General features: G+C 35.0%; 1 protein-coding gene across 23 annotated transcripts in view; it reads right to left on the bottom strand.

Annotated features, from left to right (window-relative positions):
• The window catches only part of C2CD5 (C2 calcium dependent domain containing 5), a 102042-nt gene that overhangs the window by 23334 nt on the left and 56454 nt on the right, over positions 1–22254 (bottom strand). For all 23 annotated transcript variants that reach the window (XM_077870751.1, XM_077870752.1, XM_077870756.1 and 20 more), the window contains 6 exons: positions 20673–20787; positions 17042–17137; positions 14294–14485; positions 10091–10277; positions 6035–6199; positions 1509–1649 (listed from right to left, as the gene is read on the bottom strand). In XM_077870751.1, the coding sequence (XP_077726877.1) occupies positions 1509–1649; positions 6035–6199; positions 10091–10277; positions 14294–14485; positions 17042–17137; positions 20673–20787 (896 nt within the window). The remainder of the gene's footprint in view (positions 1–1508; positions 1650–6034; positions 6200–10090; positions 10278–14293; positions 14486–17041; positions 17138–20672; positions 20788–22254) is intronic.

Raw genomic sequence — 22254 nt, 5'->3', positions numbered from 1 at the left:
AAGGTACATCTAAAAAAAAATAAGTGCAACTCCTACTCTTCTTACACCACAATATTCCATTGCAAATAACTATGTCTAGTTATTTATTATCCAACTAGACATATACTGAGATTCATCAGTACGTCGTGGGTCTGGAGGACTCACACTTCAACCTTTGAGACTTTAAGAACTATTTTTAACATTACTTTAGCTACAGTCATGGCCATACCTCAATCCACTATTCCCCAAAACATTCCACACCCAAATCCAACTACAATGTTCTGCCTGTCTGTTCCTTCTCTTACTGAATCTGCACTTTGTTCTCCGCTTTCCACACAGATCTGAAGCACTTTTGTTCTCTACTTAGTCAGGATCCAGGACCATAAAGATCAATTATGCTCTAGAATGCTGGAAAATTTGTTAGACAGATTCCTGGGCTCTACATTGAAATTTCATTCACTAAGTGTGAAGTAAGGGCCCCAGAATTTGCATTTCTCATAAGACTCCAGATACTGCTGCTGCTATAGGCAGTCACAGCACCCTTTGAGTAGCATTACTGCAAACAAGACCATGGAATTTTTTACCTCCTCAGTCCAACATATTCTTTTACCAACCTCCATTTTGTTTTTCATTCTCAGATTGTAGAAAAATAGGAGAAATAGGCACATACTCATACAGTTTGAGTTTTCTACAAATTAACATTCTCACCTGTTAATTAAGCCTTGTGCATCTCCCGTGGCTGACATCCTGATCACATTCATGGACACTGTTCTAGATTCTTCAAACTTCCAATCCCATCTCAATACAATTTTACCATCAGCTTCCTGCTTTACTAATATAAAGGCATCTGATTTTTTTTCTCTCAACTGGCACCTTACCAGAACATTTCCGAGTATCCTCATTTGTTTTCCTTTCCTTCAATACCAAAGGAAGATCATCTATCTCCATCAAAGCTAACTATTTACAGGGGAGGGCAGAGGGAGTAGATTTGTGAGGTAGGAGACTCCATATATCTTCTGCGCCACATGCATTCTCCAGGAAAGTTGTGAGTGTATTTTTATAATGAAAGTTCAACTATACCTTCTGAATTCAGTAAGAAAACACTATACTCAGCATTTGGAGTGCTATGATACCACATGTAAAAGGATATGATTATACTAACATGTTATAAGACATGAAGCAAGTAGATATAATAAGTGAAAGAAAAGCATTTTAATTTCTTAAATTCCTTCAAGTTTACAAAAGCTCTAAGAATTTAGCATTATTTTTTTAGTTTAGCATTGTTTGAATTTTATTTCAACCCACACATTAATTTTTCCAGAGCCACTTGAATTATTGTATCTGGTGTTGGTCAAAAAATATTACTATGTTCTAATATTTTCATATTTGTTGTAATCACTATAATAAAATTTCTTTATATATTTATAACAGTTGTAATGATACAAAATCACATCACATCAATTTAGGATCTGACTGTAAAAATGTACATCTTCCAAAAACTTGAAGAAATTAGTCTAATGTAGTATTACCTCCAAAACAAAAGCATCTTTTTTCCCATGTGAAAGGTCCAACTCTGTAACTTCATCAGAGCTTTCTGACTGAGATCTTAAAAGTCTTGAGCGTTGTCTAGGTTCTGGAATGGGTGATCCTATAATCTCTTCTGATACCTCCTAAAAGAAATACAATTGCTTTATATCATATAAAACTGTCTTTTTCAGGGATCCCTGGGTGGCGCAGCGGTTTAGCACCTGCCTTTGGCCCAGGGCGCGATCCTGGAGACCCGGGATCGAATCCCACGTCGGGCTCCCGGTGCATGGAGCCTGCTTCTCCCTCTGCCTATGTCTCTGCCTCTCTCTCTCTCTCTCTCTCTGTGTGACTATCATAAATAAATAAAAATTTTTTTAAAAAACTGTCTTTTTCAGTTTTGGGGTTATTTTGTAAACCGTAGGGTTTTTTTCCTTTTTACGGAAGTATAATGGACATATAACATTGTATTAATTTCAGATATACAACATGATTCAATACTTGTATGCTTCAGTTCGGTTTTAAATATTTTTATTAACAGATAAATATCTGTAAAGAATAAAGTCTAAATATATTCACAGCCTATATTTAATTATAACTTTTATGACTAATTATCTTTTTGTAGAGTACGTGGATATTTCCTTCTATGAATAATAGCAGTCTTGATACACTAATTGATAAACACATAGAGATGTGTCACAGACACAGCAAGGCAATACTGACATCTAGTGTACAGAAAAGACACAACAAGTAGGGAATTGGCAGTCCTTCCAGCTCAGAAAGTATTTTCTACTCAGCCTTTAAAAGACCAAACAGCCCAAAAATAATTAAAAAAATGTAGTCCGGGGACACCTGGGTAGCTCAGCGGTTTGAATGTCTGCCTTCAGCTCAGGTCATTGATCCTGGGATCTGGGATTGAGTCCCACATTGGGCTCCCTGCATGGAGCCTGCTTCTCTCTCTCTGCCTGTGTCTCTGCCTCTCTCTGTGTGTCTCTCATGAATAATAAAACATTTTTTTAAAAATGTAGTCCAAAAAAAAAAAAAAATGTAGTCCCCAAGGGGCACATCGGTGGCTCAGTGGTTGAGTGTCTGTCTGTCAGCTCAGGTCGAGATCCTGGGGTCCTGGGATCGAGTCCTGCATTATGCTGCCTGCACGGAGTCTGCTTCTCCTTCCGCCTATGTCTCTGCCTCTCTGTCTCTCATAAATAAAAATAAAAAATAATAATAAAAAATAAAATAAAATAAAATAAATAAAATAAAATAAAAGTAGTCCCCAAAAAGGATTCTAACCTTCTATCTTTTCTTACCCAGTGGCAATTTTTCAAAGCTCCACATGATAAAATGAGGAATATGATAAACGTGTGCATGTACACATTAATACATATATTATGCAGATATTTGCTATACAACTTACTAAGCTAAACAAACTTTGGTAGCTACAATGATGATCTTTTTGAGGATGTAACCCTATATGAGTTTGCAAGCTTTTACCTATTACATAGCCAAAGATCAATGCTAACTAGAGATTCTAAGTATCTGTTGGCTACAAGGACTATCAGGAGAATGTGACTATACAAATGCAAAAAGGCCTACACTATTGTTGGCATAACAGAGCTATGTTTTTAAATAACAAGGAACCTAAAATTTTTTCAAGAATGCAGTTTTAAATGTTCATTGCTAGCGTATACCTTACAGAAGACTACTATTTCATAATAGCTATCTATAAAGTAATTTCACATTCATTTCTCTTATTTGTACCCCAAATTACCTTGCCTTGTGTAATTTTAACAGGGTACCTATTATAATGACTACAAAATGAAAAAGAGCTACAGTTCAGAGGTAAAGTAGTTTGCCTGTCCTTGAAAACTAGTTAAGTGACAAACCTATCCAGATCAGTTTTTTTTACTCTGAGTGTAATATTCTTCCAACCAGATAACATCTTTCTTTTTTTTAATTTTTCAGTTTTTAAAATTTGTTTATGCTTCTGTTCATTACATTATAGATCTAATAAAAGCCAGTATCTGTTTTTTTTTAAATACAATGTTTATTTTTAATTTTTATTTATTTATGATAGTCACACAGAGAGAGAGAGAGAGAGAGAGGCAGAGACACAGGCAGAGGGAGGAGCAGGCTCCATGCACCGGGAGCCCGATGTGGGATTCGATCCCGGGTCTCCAGGATCGCGCCCTGGGCCAAAGACAGGTGCTAAACCGCTGCGCCACCCAGGGATCCCCTCTGTTTTTAATATATCTTAGATTCGTAACAAAGTTTTTACCACTAATACTGTTTATTATTCTAAAAGTTTTTTTTCAAAGATTTTATTTATTTATTCATGAGAGACACAGAGATTGAGAGAGGCAGACACACAGGCAGAGAGAGAAGCAGGCTCCACGCAGGGAGCCCGATGTGGGACTTGATCCCGGGACTCCAGGATCATGCCCTGAGCCAAAGGCAGGCATTAAACTGCTGAGCCACCCAGGGATCCCCTATTCTAAAAGTTTTGCACCTTATTTTGATACCTTTGGTTGACTAAATGATCTCCACTTAAGTGGTACTACTGCTCTACATTAGAAAGATTTTTCAGTGTTGAGAAAAAAAAAACAAGTACATTCACTTCAACTGGAGCTACCTTTCTTTCCTAAGAGAAGAAACACACTGATGTATATTTTCAGGGTAGGTATACATTGTTTTAGAAACAGAAAAGACAAAATTGTGATATGAGTAGTAGCTTACTACACTGAATCTGTCAAATTCTGAGATGTTATGCTGAAAGACTATAATGCACTCAGTATCTGAAATAAGGAGAGATATATTAGAAAATTCATAGATTGATAAATCTTTTTGTATCATATTCAACACATGAAACCCATATATGTTGAAATTTTAAAAATCATAACAGATTTATCCCCTCCTCTACAATCTACTACTGAAACAGGAAGCTCAATAAATATTTATTGAATAGATGAAGTAATTTAATTCACATTCTCTAAACATGTCTGACTTTAAAAGGCTTATATTAAAGACAGATAGACATGCAAAAACTAAGTGCAATAATATGGAACAGCCCCATGACAGAAGCATATACAAATACAATAGTATACAGAGATACTTCCTATGAGAGGTCAGCATGGGAGCATATAGTTGATAAATACTGGTAAGTAAAAGAGTTCAGCTTATATCACAGGGCCCTAACATAAAGCTTTGCAAATCATTTTCCACAACAGACATAAATACTATTAGTAAATGTTCAAATATCAAAACATAATTATAAAAGAAAAATAATGTACTTCAAGCATCAGTAAAGGGCTGTGTGGAAAGCTTTAAAAAGGCTATTTAAGCATTAATATATTAACATACTAACTTTCTTAGTGAATTTCAAGAAGCTCTGTATCAGCACTGTTCAATAGAAATATAAAGCAAGCCTCATATATAATAAAATAAAAAAGAAATAGAATTTTAATAAAATTTTATTTAATTCACTATATCCAAAAGATTACATTTTCAAAATATAATCTATATAAAAAATACTCATGAGATAATTTACATTCTTTTTCATATTAAGTCTTCCAAATCCAGTGCGTATTTTATACTGATAGCACCTCTCAATTTGGACCAGACACATATCAAGTGCTGTATAGCCACATGTGACAGTGTCCACCACACTTAACAGTGTAGCTCTAGGTCATATCTTTAAAATTCCTCTCAACTTAACTTTGCTAGAAAGCTGTAAGTCTCAAACTAGAATGCAGATGCACTGTCCCAGACAAGCAACCAAAATTCTGACAGTGTGTATAAAGTCAAATAACAATAATAATGTTATTCAAACATGTTCCTTTTACATAAGTATTTCATTATCAAAGACTCATAAAAAACAAATAGATTCATTCTAACTCCGACACTTTCTTCTTTCATTTAAAACTGGCTATAAGGCATCCTCAGAGTAGGAGAAACTGTGATATCTACTACAAACTTGGTATCAAAGAATGACTACGGAAGTTACTCATAGAAAAATCCTAAGAAACTAAAACTGAAAAATGGGGTATTCTTTCACATTTTTATCTTAAATAAGCAATCTTTCTTTTTTACCAAAAATGAACATTTAAACTATTTATTTAATCATTCAGCAATATTTATCAAGAGGCTACTACTAGGAGGAACTATGCTAGGCCTCAGGAATACAGCCTCAAAGAAGCTTCATTCTTCTGTATGCAACAAGCAGTTATAAAAATCAAAAACATATTTTCTCGTGTTTACACACACACAGATAAGAGAAATAAAAAACAATAAAACACAGAAGGTGGATAGAAAGTATCAAAAATTGATGGGAGAGGACAATTTTCAAATCAGGTAGTCAGAGTCAGCTCCCTAAAAGGAGACATTTGAGTATGATTGCAAAAGGAGGTAAAAGAAATGAGTAATGAGGAGAGCAAATCTTAACAGTGAAAAAAAATTTGTCCAAAATAAGGTAATCCCAAAATAAACTAACCCCTAACAATAACATATATTCACAATATAGATTTATTTTACTTACCGGAGGATTGATTTCATATAATTCTTTATTCTTAGCAATTGTGTCATTTATCTTCTTTTGCATATGAGATATATGCTGTTCATAGGAGCCATCATTAGGAGTCTTCCCAGCAATCTGAATGCCACCAGGCGTAGGTAAAGCTGCTAAATACACACCTGTGGCCGACTTGTAAAAACAACAGGGAAATAATCAGAAAAAATATCTAAAGAATAATAGTCCTTAAGTCTTCATACTTAGGAAAACTATCTTTGCCCTACAGGAGAAAGATAATTAGCATCAGTGCACATATGGGACATATGTTGGAAGAGAGCAGAAACACATAACTGGGGAACCCTGGGTGGCGCAGCGGGTTTAGTGCCTGCCTTTGGCCCAGGGCGCGATCCTGGAGACCCGGGATCGAATCCCACGTCGGGCTCCCGGTGCATGGAGCCTGCTTCTTCCTCTGCCTATGTCTCTGCCTCTCTCTCTCTCTGTGACTATCATAAATAATAAATAAATAAATAAATAAATAAATAAATAAATAAATAAAGTTTAAAAAAATAAGTCTGCCAGTTTTAAAAAAAAAAAAAAAAAAAGAAACACATAACTGGTAACAGGAATTGGTTGCTTCTGACGAGAACCTTGGGTAAATAGGAGGGACAGCAATGAAAGAAGGATTTACTTTTCACTGCATACCCAACTGCACTTTAAAATTTTTACCTATGATTTCAAAAAATAAATTGCACTGAAAAAGTGTAGGAAAAAAAGATTAAAAATTATTAAAAAGTAAAAGGGAAACTTTTGCAAAGCAAGTGAGGAAACAACTTCAGGAAGGACAGGAAATTTACTCAAGATCACACTGTCAATAAACATGGAGAAGAGATTTGAATGTGTTTCTGACTCTAAAATCTAAGAACTTCTCATGATATCACACTACATCCATAATTACCAAGAAAGAAAATTTTACTTAATACGGATTCATTTTAAATATTTAATTAAATGACTATTAATTTCTGACTCTAACTGTACCACATGCCATCAGTACTAGAAAACTATTAAGGGAAATACAACACACGATATTTACACACACACACACACACCCCTATGTACATCCACATTTAAACATGCTTATTATATAAGCAAAGCAAAAGATATATACAAATATAAACATCAAATTGTTTACACAGAAAGAGTGGAATGTAGACAAGAAAAGACATTTAACTCTGGATATTTGTGTATTTTGAACTGTGTGAGTTATTATTTTTTTTTAAAGAGAGAGTATGACTGAGGCTGTACTCGCAAGTGAGATTGGGGTGGGGGGTTACACACTGAGATCATGATCTGAGCTGAAATCAAGAGTCAGATGCTCCTGTGTGAGTTATTATTCTTTCTAATCAAATGCCAATTTTGTAAAAACCCACACTAAAAAGGGTATGATATTCTATGATGAACTCTGTGCAGTAGATGACATGAACTCTGTGCAGTAGATGACATTGATGCTCAGAAGCTCTCTCTCCTGGTTTGTTCATTAGTGTCCATGACTATGTCTATGACTCAGTCTCTGATGCTCAACCTCAGAACACCCTCCTGCCATATGAAGCCTTAGCAGAGTATCTCTAACAGGTTCTTCACTGCACTCACTAATGAGGTAATAGCCCAGAATGGTTGAGAACACAGACTCTGGAATAAGACAAACCTGGGTTTGAAATTCAGTTCCAGTACATCATATCACTTTGGACTAGTCTCAATCTATTATAGCATCCATTTGCCCCTCTTGTCAAGATAATATTGCATTACTTCTGGGGTAGCACAGTGCCAGATATCCAGTAGGCAGAGATCAATTATCATGGAAGCTACTCTTGGGGCCTTGAGTTTTTGGGTTTTTTTTTTTTTTAAGATTTTATTTATTTATCATTAAAGACACAGAGAGAGAGAGAGAGAGAGAGAGAGAGAGGCAGAGACACAAGCAGAGGGAGAAGCAGGCTCCATGCACGTAGCCCGATGCGGAACTCGATCCCGGGTCTCCAGGATCACGCCCTGGGCTGAAGACAGGCTCTAAACCGCTGAGCCACCCAGGGATCCCTTTAGGGCCTTGAGATTTAAGTGCACAAGCTAAACCACAGCACAAAGATCAAAATCACAAACAGTATATAATGAGTGTCACTAGTAGTCAAGAAGGAAAAGATCAGCAAGAATAAGAAAAGGCAATATTTCAGGCAGGCATCAAAAAATTACACCAGTATCACAAACTAGTTCCCTAGAGCTCAACCATTAGAAGTATTTGATATGTTTGCCACCATGCTTTTTATTTTTTTAAGAATTTTTTAAAAATTTATTAATGAGAGACAGACAGAGAGAGAGAGAGAAAGAGAGAGAGCGCGGCAGAGGGAGAAGCAGGCTCCATGCAGGGAGCCTGACGTGGGACTCGATCCCCGGTCTCCAGGATCAAGCCCTGGGCCAAAGGCGGCACTAAACTGCTAAGCCACTCAGGCTGCGCTCCACCATGCTTTTTAAATCTTTGAATCTGAATCAAGCTCTTAGTTCCCACAGACACCCACCAATAACTAGTTTTATATTCAGTCCAAATTATACATTTATAATAATTGCTAAGCATGTGAGTTTTTAGATGAATGAATTATAATGAACACTTTATTCAGTTAATCTAGATATCAAAAATTTTAATATAAATCAGATTACTTTAACTAATTGTTGCAAATTTCTCTTGTTAAAAAAATCGTGATTACCTGATTAGTTTATCTTTACCACACAATTACCCCTACATTCAGAAATTTACATAATTGTAAATGTATGAACAGGAAATAGTTTAGCATTTTATCTACAAATGCATACTGAGGAAAAAAAATCCAACTTCTATATATTTCTTAAAATTAAATTTTTATGTATCTCAGAAATATGGCAGAGAATTCCAATTTGAAAAGTGCCAGTGTCACAGATGAAGATCCTGGCTAAGGAAGTGTCTAAAATAGGAGAGGATTTCCATAAATACTGTGAATCAGTTTCTACCTGATAAATATGTATTTTGCAGGCATCTAGTTCTCTGGGTCTTAGATGACTTACAAAGACAATTCTTGCTTTCCCCAGTGACAACTTGTAGTCAAAATTTATTTTCTAATAAGTCACAGTGAACGTAAAGCTGAGATAAAGAGCGTCCCACTCCCTCATGAATTTTCATTTTCTATTTTTATAAGTAGGCTCAATGCCCAGGTAGAGCCAAATGCAGGCTCAAACTCACGACCATGAGATCAAGACCTGAGCCAAGATCAAGAGTCAGAGGCGTAACCCACTGAGCCACGCTGGTGTCCCTCTACTGCCTCACAATTTATCAACACTTAAGAAACACAAACTTAAAAAAAAAAAAACAAAAAGAAAAAGGAACATATACTTTATTGCACATTCCACCGTTGACCATAGGTGCACATTTATGATGAAACATTTTCTTATCCCGCAGTAGGCAGAGTTTTATATGTATTGCTTAATTTTCTCCATATAACTAAAGATTGTTTTAGCATAGTGGTCCTCCCCACTCAGGAGTGACTCTGCCCCCAAGGAACATCTAGTAATGTCTGGAAACATTTCTGGATGTCATACTAAAGGGAAGCCATTAGTGTGCAGAGGCCATGGTGGCTGCTAAACATTCTGTAATATACCAGACAGCCCCTAACAATGAATAGTTTTCTAGTCCCAAACGTCAGTGCTGAGGAAAAATCCTGTTTTAGCAATGTGTAAAAAATAATAAAATACAGAACAATGATGACCAACTTACTAAATAAGCTACACATGATAATTTTCAGAAATTTGACTACTGAGATTATGATCAGAATATAATAATATAAATATAAATAAATTTTATATAATTTATTAATTTTAAACAGTGATTCATATATAAATGTAAAAGCCTATTATCAGACTTTTTACTTCTTATAATATCCCCAACCCTCCAAGGTCTTAATACCAGTTTCTTCAAATAAGTCCTTTTAAAAGACTCTTTGAATCACACAAAACAGAATCTACTAAACTACCGGAATCACAAAACTAAACCAAAACATCTAAACTTACCGCTAAGCCCATCAACATATTTTCACCCACTGTGATCTGAATTCTCAGTCCAAATAAAGCGTTCATTCCTTTCAGTTTTAGTTTATTCATTAGCTGTGTATGTACTTCATATTCCATGAATGGCAACAGATTACTGATAGCTGTGGCATTTGCTTCTGCCTGTGCTTTCTTTTTTAAGCGACATAATCTGTTAAGGAAAATAAGTTAGTCACTAGATGGTATTCTTTTTTTTTTTTTAAAGATTTTATTTATTTATTCATGAGAGACAGAGAGAGAGAGAGAGAGGCAGAGACACAGGCAGAGGGAGAAGCAGGCTCCATGCAGGGAGCCCGACATGGGACTTAATCCTGGGTCCCCAGGATCATGCCCTGGGCTGAAGGCGGCGTTAAACCGCTGAGCCACTGGGGCTGCCCACTAGATGGTATTCTTGATGCCATCTTAAAAACTGTACAATTTTTAAAACTTTCTGTAAGTGTATTTGATAAAATATTTGTTTCAAATGGGCTTATTAAGTTATATCAATAACCTTTTCTGCCATTTTTTTCATTGTGTATGCTTTTGCTAAAAGTCCTACATTAATAAATGAAAAAGAAAAATTTCAAAATCTCTAGAAATGAAGAAAATACCCATCAAAATCACTAGAGAATATACTTTAAAATCTTAGAGGTTTCATAACTCCATGTGGTCATATGAATGTATAGCAAAAAAAATTAATTTACTCATTAAAAGCACACAAAACTTTCCTGAGTATCTACCATGTACCAGGCACTGTTCTAGATGGTGAGCACTGATCAATAAACAAAACACAGAGTTCCTGTTCTCGCAGTTATATTCCAGTGGAGGAGAGTGGGAATAAGCAAAGATACAAGTTAGCCTCAGACTATGTTGAAGAATCATTTATTCCCACTTATTTCACCTGGTTCATTTTCTTTAGACATGAATTAAAGAAAATGAACCAGGTGAAAATAAGTGGGAATAAACTAGAGAGAAGGCCTCACAGGATAGATTATACCTGGCCTGAGATCATAAAATCAAGATGGAACCAGGAGAGTTAGAGAAAGACACTTATGAATGGGGTTAGCATATTAGAAGATCCAAAAAGAGACTACGACACTAAAATGAAGTGAGCAAGTGTGAGAGTAGTACGGATGGGGATGCAGTTAAGCAGGGGCATGATCATGTTAGGGGCTTAAGGGTCATGGTAAGGAGTCTGATTTTATTCTACCAGCAATAAGAAGTCCAGATAGCTTTTAAGTAGTAACATGATCCAATTTATGTTTTAAGATATCGTATATATTACTACACACAGCATGGAATAAGTATAACAGAATTAATGAGGGGATGGTAGCCAAAAAGCAATTTAGGTGACAATGAGAGCTTAGACTAAAAACGTAGCAGTAAAGATGAAGAAAAGATCCCCAAACTTGTAAACTGGACTGTTTAGGCTAGTAGTTATCAATCTTTAGCTTGAGAGCTCATTAAGAAACAATTACTAGCCCCCCATCCCTAGAGTTTCTGATTTAATAGGTCTGGAGGGAGGCCTGAGAATCTGCATTTCTATAAATTCTCCCAAGGATGGTGATGATTGTTCTAGGGATGACACTCTGAAAACTGCTGATGAACATGAACTCCCTTCTACCTAAAGCAAACAAAGAATAAACTGTATAAATTATGAATTTTCAGAATCTTCTTAAAAGCATCACAGGACCAGGACAAGGGTCCTCATAAGGGGACAGTATGAGGAGGTTCTTTGTGGTAGTGGAACACAGTTCTGCATCTTGACTATGGTGGTGGTTACACAAATCTACTTTGGAATGAAGTTGCATAGAACTACAAATAAACACAAATACATAAATGAATGCAAGTTTAAAAAAGTGTAAAAACTGAGTAAGGTCTTAGGATACTTAATTAGTATTACATCAATGTTAATTTCCTAGTTGATATTCTACTATAGCTATGTAAGATGTCACCAATGAGGGAAACTGGGTGAAGAGAAAATTAGTAGTTCAATTTGGAACAAATATGAGATGCCTACAAGACTTCAAAATGGAGTATGGTACATGGGATTCTTTGTACCATTTTTGCAACTTCCTAAGAATCTATCACAGTCTAAGGAAATAAAACACAATGAATAATAATGAAAAGAAATAACTGAATACAAAAAAATAGTTATTAAAATTATCTGTTAAAGAATCAGTGACAGGCTATAACATTTAATATTAGATTTGAAAAAATAAAAATAAAAAAATAAAACATCTAGAAATAAAAATAGATTATCAAGGGACACCTGGGTGGTTCAGCGGTTGAGCGTCTGCCTTCAGCTCTGATCATAAACCCGAGGTCTTGGAATCAAGTCCCACACTGGGCTCCCTGTGAGGTGGCCTGCCTCTCCCTCTGCCTATATCTCTGCCTCTCTGTATCTCTCATGAATAAATAAATAAAATCTCTCTAAAAAAAATAGACTGTCAAAAATGTAAATCCCCAATTATTGGTCTTACTATAATATTAGAGATAGCTGAAGAGAAAATTAAAGAATTGAAAGATAGATAAGAAAATATCCAATATATGACATAAACAAAAAGATAGAAAATACAGACAAGAGAATAACAGACCTAGAAGAAGCAGTGAGAAAGTCTAACATTTTTACAGTATCAAGAAGAGAGAAGAGATGAAACATAGAACTAGTATTTGAGAGGAGATGAAACATAGAAATAGTATCTAAAAACTTTCTAAAGCACATGAAATAATCTACAGATTCAAGAAATTCAATATATAGCAATTAAGATAAAAGAAGTCCATACCTAACATTTCATAGGGAAATTGCAGAAAACCAAAGACAAATAGAATAGCACATATACAAGGGTGGGGAGGGTATCCTCAAAGGAATAAAAGTTAATCTAATAGGTTATTTCTCAACAGTAGCAATGAAAGCCAGAAGGCAAGGGAAGGGTATCTTTAGTGTGCTGTAGGAAAATAAATGGCAGCCCGAAATATCTCTTCAAGGTAAGTAAATATTTTCAGATAAGCAAACATAGATAATTTACCACCAGCAGACCCACCAAAATAAATACTAAAGGATATTAGCAAAAGAAAAACAATCCCAAATAGAAGGTCTAAGATATAAGATGAAAGCAAAAGTAAATGAATCAGAATTATATCTGAAAATAAAACACAACATGACTTTGTAAGATAACTTTGATGGAGAGAGGTTAGGCAGGAGGGGACTGTCAAAGAACACCATATTTGGCATGAAGAATTGGATAGAGTGATTGATCGTTCATTAAAATAAAGAAGGCTAATATGAAAAAAGTGGAGAAAATTAGTAGTTCAATTTGGAACAAATATGAGATGCCTACAAGACTTCAAAATGGAGTATGAAAGTATACAAGCCTGAAGCTCAGAAAAAGTTTGGACTACAGTTGTAAATCTGGAAGTCACAGACTTATAGAAAGCACACACCTATCGGAGTTGATGAGTTCAACTGGGGAGAGAGCTTTGAGAAGAGGGTCCAGACCCATGGCCCTTCAGGGATCAAGAAAAGGAGAAAATCAACACGGACTGAGGATTATACATAGAGGTAGGAAAAAGCTGGGGTTCAAGGAATGTGGCCAGGAGTACTATGAAGTCAAAGAAGTATGAAGGAGAAAATGATGTGAACTGTGTGACTGCTGCTGAGAAGATGAGGACAGAACTGTTCAATGGATTTGGTAACCTGGTAGTTGTTAGTGACCTAGACAGTTATAGCTGCTCCTGTATGTCAACCACAACTTAGCATTTCCTACTCCAGCACATTTTAAAAGGAACTGTTAACAGCTAAATGAGATAATGAAAGGAACACTACATGCATGGCACTGTTCTTTAAAAGAAAAAAAAATCAATTTCTAAAATGTATTACATATTTAATATCCTTAAAACAGAGCCACAACAGGTTACTTAGTAATCCTCAAAATAATAAACATCTGTACAGAATTTAAATGTTTAAAATTGTCTTTACATATAAACTTATTTTAGTTTTATAAAGAGGATATTCTTTCTCCCAATTTTCCATGTGATTAAATAAATACAAGATTCGGGTATCATTGCCCAGCCTGCCCAGGATCACACCCGTAGGAAACAGCATAGAAGACATGTAAAAAACAGATCTGTTTGACTCCATACTCCATACACTTTCAGAGACCTCAAATACGGTTTGCACAAATATACCTTGCTTGAATAAGACAGCCTTTTCCAATAACTGTTGCATCTATTGGGAGGTCTATAGTTGTAAAGAGAACATCAGGAACTTTTTGTTTCCTGCAGTTATAGCAGTATGTGAGATGAGCTGGAAATGGCATATTCAGTTCATCATATGGTATGTGGCAAAATCCACAGCCTGCAGGCAAATTTTCTTCTAGCCTATATGAAATATCAAGAGAAAAAAATGAAGCATTTTTTAAAATTCCATGCATTTTCTCAAAAACCTATTTTTCACATACAGTACTTGTATACAAACTACACAACTTCTAGCACAGTAAGCTATGAGAGTACCACTATGACTATTAAGAATTAAAGATGACCATCAAATGAAAATCATACATTTCCATATGAGAAATAAGACTTACACAAGTAGTCACAGTATTGCATCAATTCATATTTTTAAGGATGTCCCACCTGACAAAAGCCACTATTATCCCAAAGCTTGTTCTTTGTGATAGAACATAAAAACAAGTGGTTGGATATGGGGGACATTTTCCTACTGTGACAAATATAACTCAAATACAATTACAAAAAAAATTCCCAAGGGAAAAAAACCTCTTTAACTAGACAATCTAACAACTTCAAAAAAAAGATTATGGTTAAAAACAAACCTATTTAAAAACTTAAAAAATCAAGAGACGCGTGGGTGGCTCAGCGGTTGAGCGTCTGCCTTCGTCTCAGGGCATGATCCCAGAGTCCCAGGATCAAGTCCCGCACCAGGCTCCCTGTATGGAGCCTGCTTCTCCCTCTGCACCCCCCCCCTTTCATGAATAAATAAAAATATTTTTAAAATAAAATAATAAAAATTTAAAAGTCAAAAATAGGCATAATCTGACATTTCTAATTTCCAATGACTGCTTTAACATTTCTTGAGAAATCATAATACCTGTTTCACAAATAATATACATATCCTATATAAACCAGAAATGATAACACAACCTTCCCGATCACTGTAAAATGTTTGTTATAATAATGTTGGCTATGAATTCGTTTTTGAATGATTTAAGTATTTTTTTCACTCATCAAATCTGAGGAAATTCAGAGAACAAAAATGGAAGCAGAAGGAAGCTTCATGGAGAACTCCAGACTTTCACACAGCTACACCTTCTAGGGCTCTAGAAAGATGTGGATTCTCAATTTGCTCCAATCTAAAGCAACCTTTTGGAAGTTGAACCTTGGCAAATGGACAAATTAAAAAAGAAAAGGAAATTCATACTATACTATGAGTCAGGCTTCTTGCAGATTCCTTGTACATACTATTTCACGGAATTGATCCACCATAACCTTCTAAATCAAATTACTCTCAGGTATGTATTATTCTTTTATTGTTAAGATGGCATTCTAGTACGTTAGAAGTAACAGGGAAGTCAAATAGATCCTAAACAGAGCTATGTGACCTTGAATAAGTCATTTAACCTCTCAGAGCCTCCCCTATAAAACCAGAACAATATCTACTAACAAAGGCTCTTTTTCTTTGAAGATTAAGTAAGAAAACATAGCTAAACACACCCCTCCCCAAAATACAAAACATCCCTGTTTTGTTTGCTGCAAACAGCAACAAAAACTAGTTCTTCTTGGTCTGAAACCAACCTGAGACATTAAGTAACTTGTTCAGCCATAGTAAATACTTAGTAGCAGACCTCAGATTCTAAGGTCAGTTTGTTTGAATCAAAGCCCCTGTTACAAAGGGGCAAGAAAGGATGAAAACTGGAATAATTTTTAACTAACTATCTCACAGAAATTTGAACATAAGTGATATAATATCATAGGAATAAAAACAGAAGTATTTAAATTGGAAATATGAAATATACAAAAGGGATTGTCTCTGAATACTGAGATCATGGAGCATGTTTTCTTCCTTCTATTCCTGTATTATTTTTCAAATTCTTATAAACAGAAATAATTTTATAGCAGGAAAAAAGACATTTTCCTCTTTTACAGATAGGGACAGTATCTGTTGCACAGGATTACCATATAAAAGAATTCATTTTATCTATCCAAGCCACAATACAAAAATAATCAATCTGCAAGGGGAAGGTCATTTGTTCTATTAGGCTTCTATCTACTCAAGAGAAATCTACTGACATGTGTGAGAACTATATTGCAACACTGGGACAACTTACCAGCCAGCAGTTTTCTCAATAGAACACTCTGATTTTTAATATACTTCAAAATGTTGCACCTCTATTTTCCTATTTGTGATGACTTTCAATGCTCTGTAATATATTACAGTCAAAATCCATTTTTGATATAAACTAAAGAAGAAACCAACCAAGGTCTTCTGTTTGCCTACCTGAGCCAGAATATTTTTCTTATACAGAGACTTGCAAATTTATACTATTTGCTAACCTTTTCTGACCTATACTATTCATGACCTTTTTCTATGCCAGAGGTAAGACAAAAGGAAAGGAAGAGAAAAATAAAAAAAATTTTTATACTGTCACAGACAAAAAAATATATACTTGAAATTCTTTGAGTCAGACATGTATTTTATCAAGATACTCAGAAAATTATAATAATGTGTGTCATATAATGCAGAATTCAATTCATCTATGTTGCTACAGGTTATGTAAAAATTAGTAAAGTGTCTGGTCCTGATTTCTACATTGTACCACTGTAACCCATCCTTATACAGAACTATCCTGGCTGTGAAGTTAAAAATCAACTTCTCCTTTTTTTGCCTTTAAAGAAAATAAGCAAGGCTGCCATGACAACCTCTGTTCCAAACAGCCTTCCACGGTGCCATCCTGCAGAAATCTAGGGTTGAGTACAGCTGCTGTGCCGGATGCAGATAAAATACAGACCTCTTCACTATAAAGGAAAAAAATATAAAATAGTTAATATCTGCAGGCAACCTAGCTTTGGAAAATGTTAAATATCAAAATGATTATGAGGGTGACAATTTAAATTCAAGTTAGACTCCACTAAATATTAATAATATCATAGGATTATCTCCTATCCTAGAACAAAAAATAGAAATAATATAACATTATTAAAACAAAAAGAGCAAGAATTATTACTTAAAAAGTATAAGATAAATGGTATAATATTGATGACAATAAATTTCTTTAAAATATGTTAAAACTGATAAAGACAGGAATATTTCACAAATTTTTTTTAAGATTTTATAACAGGAATGTTTCAAAATGAAAATAGCAACAAATTATACTGCTGAATTCAGCAGTAACCCATAAAACTATATTAAAGTACTCTATAAATGCATATTAAAGTTTATTACCTAAAAAAATAAAAAATAAAAATAAATAAAGTTTATTACCTTAATTTAAGTTTACCTTAAAAGCTTATTTATGTAATTATCAATATCAATATTGCTAAGCTTAATTTAAACTTAATAACAAAAGGTATCTGAAACAAGTAATATCCAAAATATACTAAATGGAGCTTAAACTACATACTAAATGGAGCTTAAACTACATTATAATGCAGAATAAAAAGTAACTTCCAAAGAATTCTTTGGAATTCTTAAACTACGTAATAGTTTACTACCATCACCTAATTTTAAATAATCAACAAAATTACTGAATGAGATCACCCAAAGCTAATGAGAAAATGGCAGCCTATGGACAAAATGATGGAAACAAAGTATAAATAAACCAGAAGCCTGAAGGGACATGAAACAAATGGTCACTTGATCTGTCACTGAGTAGAGAGAGGCCAGGCTCAAAATGTTCAAGTGGGCACTGAGAATGTCAAGAAATAATGTGGAGCCACTAAAAGAGCTGAATTAAAAAAAAAAAAAAAGTACTGAATTAAGGAACTATGAGGGCAGAAGTACATTTCAAAGTTTTTTGTTTGTTTTTTTTTAAGATTTTATTTATTTATTCATGGGAGAAACAGAGAGAGAGAGAGAGAGAGAGATTGGGGAGGGGGGTGCAGAGACACAGGTAGAGGCAGAAGCAGGCTCCATGCAGGAAGCCCAACGTGGCACTTGGTCCCGGGTCTCCAGGATCACGCCCTGGGCTGAAGGTGGCGCTAAACCGCTGAGCCACCCGGGCTGCCCACTTCAAAGAGTTTTATCCAGTAATAGTAAATAGGATGGACTAGAACAACAACAACAACAAAAAATTAGTAAAGTTAAGATTTAAATACAAAGATTTTTTGAGGTCCAGTGAGAAAAAAGGAGCCTTGATATATCAGGTGAATTCAAACTCCTAAATAAATTGACTCATTTCTGTAGACCCTTGCATCCATCTGCGACCTATCTCCTGCCACTCTGAATCTACACCACTAGCCTTCTTCACATTCTATTCTTCTAGCGTGGAATACTCCCTTCATGCCTCCTCATTTATATAACTCACACTCTTCCCCTGAGATTTAAAGTTTCAGTTACTTTATTAACACTTTCTTCTAATCTTACTTCTGGATCCCTCTGGATCCCATAGCATCATGGGATATTTCTGTCATAAAATGTGTTAAACTTGTCAAAATCCTCCAGTAGAATATGAATCTGATAACAAGAACTATGTCTTTCAGGGGCGCTTTCGTTAAGCATCCAACTCTTGATTTCAGCTCAGGTCATGATGTCAGGGTTGTGGGATTGAGCCTCAAAGTCAGGCTCTGTGTTCAGCCTGACTTCTCTTTCTCTGCCGCTTTCCCTGCTCTCTTTCCAAGTAAATATATAAAATCTTTTTTTTTTTAAGATTTTATTTATTTATTCATGAGAGACACAGAGAGGCAGAAAGATAGACAGCGGGAGAAGCGGGCTCTGGGAGGGGAGCCCGGTGCGACTCTTGATCCCAGGACTCCAGAATCATGACCTGAATCAAAGGCAGATGCTCAACCACTGAGCCACCCAGGTGCCCCAATAAATAAAATCTTAAAAAAACAAACAACAAATGAACAAAAACCACCTTTTAACGTCTTTTAAAACCGTAACACTAGGACCTGAAAGCATAGGGCACTAAATCTATGAATGAACCAAGCTATCAATGGGGAGTAGGGTGGGAAAAGTGTAACAAAGTTATTAGTTTAGCAGAAGTAGAATAGCTACAATGGGGACAGAAAGGCCCAAGGATATCATACCTGGTCTGCAAGGGAAAAGAAAGGGCCCTAAGAAGAAGAAACAGCATGGCTCTGTAATATCTACTTTTACTGGAGTCTAATTATTTTTCTCTAATAATAATGACCACTATATTGAACAAGAGAATTACCCATGTTACAGCTGACAGTAAGAATTACTCAAGATTAGGTGGAAAAATAAAAACAGCAGAAGGTCAAATGGTTTCTAGATGATATCTATTATAAACTTTTTGAGGGGCTAAAAGTAGGATTCATCAATGACAGCAAGTTAACTCAGAACCTGAGTAAGAAATTGGGCAAAGTCTTGGTTAAGGTAAGAGTCAAAACAAAGCAGGTGTAAATGTACAAACAAGATGGGTGGAAAACATTAAGTTGTGGTCCAAAAGCGAATACTTATAGTTTCAAATTTTTAAAAGGGAACAGCTTTGAGCAATAATGAGGTCCAAAATGTGACTGAAAGTTAAGGGCGGTGCCTATGTAGCTTAGTCAATTAAGCATCTGCCTCTGGCTAAGGTCATAATTCCTGGGTCCTGGGATTGAGCCCCCATTGGGCGCTCTGCTCGACTTGTGCTGTCAAATAAATTAATAAAATCTTTAAAAAATACAGAAAGTTAAATGGGGGGAAAGAGAAGGACTTGAGAATAAGAAAGCACATGGTCAAGCTGTTGGAAGGTAATCATGTTCAACTGCAGGAGATAGCAAAGAATTAAGAAAGGCATAAGAATGCTTGGAGGTAGAAAAGTCTGAACTGTAGAATGGCAAGGCCTTTAAAGGAAGAGAGGTGGTTCAAATGAAAGGTAGAAGAGAAAAGAATTGAGAGTAAGAGTATGGAAGTCCCTTCCTAACTTGGCAGAGCTAGGAAGGATGATGGAAGAGAAAATTAAGCTACGATTAGTAAAAGAAGACAGAGTTTACAGAAAAACTTTAAAAGACAAATGGCAGTTCATTTACAACACATCAAGGGTCCAAATATTCCAGAAGAAGGAGTCAGTGGGGTCATAAAGTCAAGTCAGCCTAAAATTAATTCTTGCTATGTGCCAGTATCAATTCTCATCTAATTATTCAATAGTCTTAATTGATAGGTGGTTATTATCCCCATTTCAACATATAAATGGAGGCTCAGAGGAGTAGTTACTTTCCCGTTTCAAAGCAATTAACTGGTAAAAATGGCATGTGGACCCCAGTCTAATGTACTCCAAAGTTTACTTTCCATAATTCTTTTTCCTATACTTGCATAAATTTTTTACCCTTTCAGATGACAATCTGTAAATTACAGCATCTAGAAAATCAAGTTATTATCATTTACCAGATGCTAGTTGATTCACTGTAGCCCACTACAGCATGACAGCCTAATGCTTTAGCATGTGATTTTATTTCTTGTCTGATTTCTGCCCACCACGCATCTCGAGTTTCTGGTTCATCTGAAAAATAAATTTTAAATCAGTTCACTACTCAATAGCACATTGTCTATACGATAAAGAAATGTTCAAAATAAATGTACTCTGGAAGGCAAAGACATACTGGTCTACAACAGATTTTGAATCTAACTTCACATGTTAAAATGTTATTTCTCAAAATGCTTATTAACATTTTCATGTTACTTCTGAAAAAGTTTAACACTCTAAACTTGATTGATAAAAAATAAGCCAACTAGTTCTATTTGCTTTATTACTTTAGGGGACATCTATAGGGAGGGATGTATTTCATTAGATGCAACTTAAAATGTCAACACAGAGCTTCCAGATTCTAATCCTAAACTGAGAGGATATTCTATGTCTATCTATGTCTCACTCACTTCGCTCAGAGAACATTTTGAGTCATACCCATAAATTTAATTTAAAATTCTGATTTCATTTCCAGGGACCTATTTTTTTTTTATAACCCACTATATTCTATAGTCTTACAAGGCAACAGTTTGTCAATGTTAAAAAAGAAAAAGCCATGTAGCCATCCTTGTGAGTCCTAAAGCAAAGTAACAAGAAATGAAGGGACTAGCCAATTTAAAATAAAAAAAAACAATACATTTAAAGATTAACACAAATAATTTGGTTAATGAAAACTAACCAAATATAAGGACGAATTTCAGTTAGTACATTGTAACTTCATATATGGTTCTATAATGAAGAAAATGCCTTAAAATCACAGCATTGCATTTTATTACCACAGAAGAGTCCAATATTGCTTGTAATAGAGCATTATAAATGGAGCATCTGGCACACATACTTCCTAATCACTTGCATTTAGCGGCAAACTACTGGTGAACAGCAGCTGCAAATTATAGTAACATTTTATGAGCAAAGACATTAAAAACAGAAACAGTCTATAATGAGCATATCCTAATTTGTTTCTTTTTGTGGCCAATTCCATTTGGGAGCAATTTGGGACAGAAAAAACTTAATCTAACTCTAAACAGGATGCTAACCTCTTATTGTGAATTTTCCACATAGAAGGCACTATTAAAACCGAAAATCAAACAATCCATAAACTTTCTTTTTTGAATTTCAGTACATATCCAGTTTTCAAAATGTTTTTTAAAAAAGAAGAAAAAGTAGAATTATACTCACTAGTAAAATACTGAAGACAGCAAAGTAAAGAAAGGTTAAAAAGCTTGTTATAGCTGACATTCCTATGATGTAATGTTGTTTCCTCCACAGGGAGGAGATCAGCAAAAGGGAGAAATGAAGAGATAATAGCCAGAGCTACAAATGATGCCAGTCAATTCTTGTAATAAAGTTTTGGATCCAAGACAGAGCTACACTAAAACTTTCTTTCAGAAAAACAAAACAAAACAAAACAAAAAAAAAACAAAAAAACAAAAAAAACAAAAAAAACAAGGAAATGCAACCTCTAGGAAACTGAGGAAAAGATCCAAAGACGGGATAAAATAA

Source organism: Canis aureus, chromosome 25, assembly GCF_053574225.1.
Source record: "Canis aureus isolate CA01 chromosome 25, VMU_Caureus_v.1.0, whole genome shotgun sequence".
NCBI lineage: Eukaryota > Metazoa > Chordata > Mammalia > Carnivora > Canidae > Canis > Canis aureus.
The sequence above is the reverse complement of the archived record's forward strand: the minus strand, read 5'-3'. Positions and strand labels throughout refer to the sequence as shown.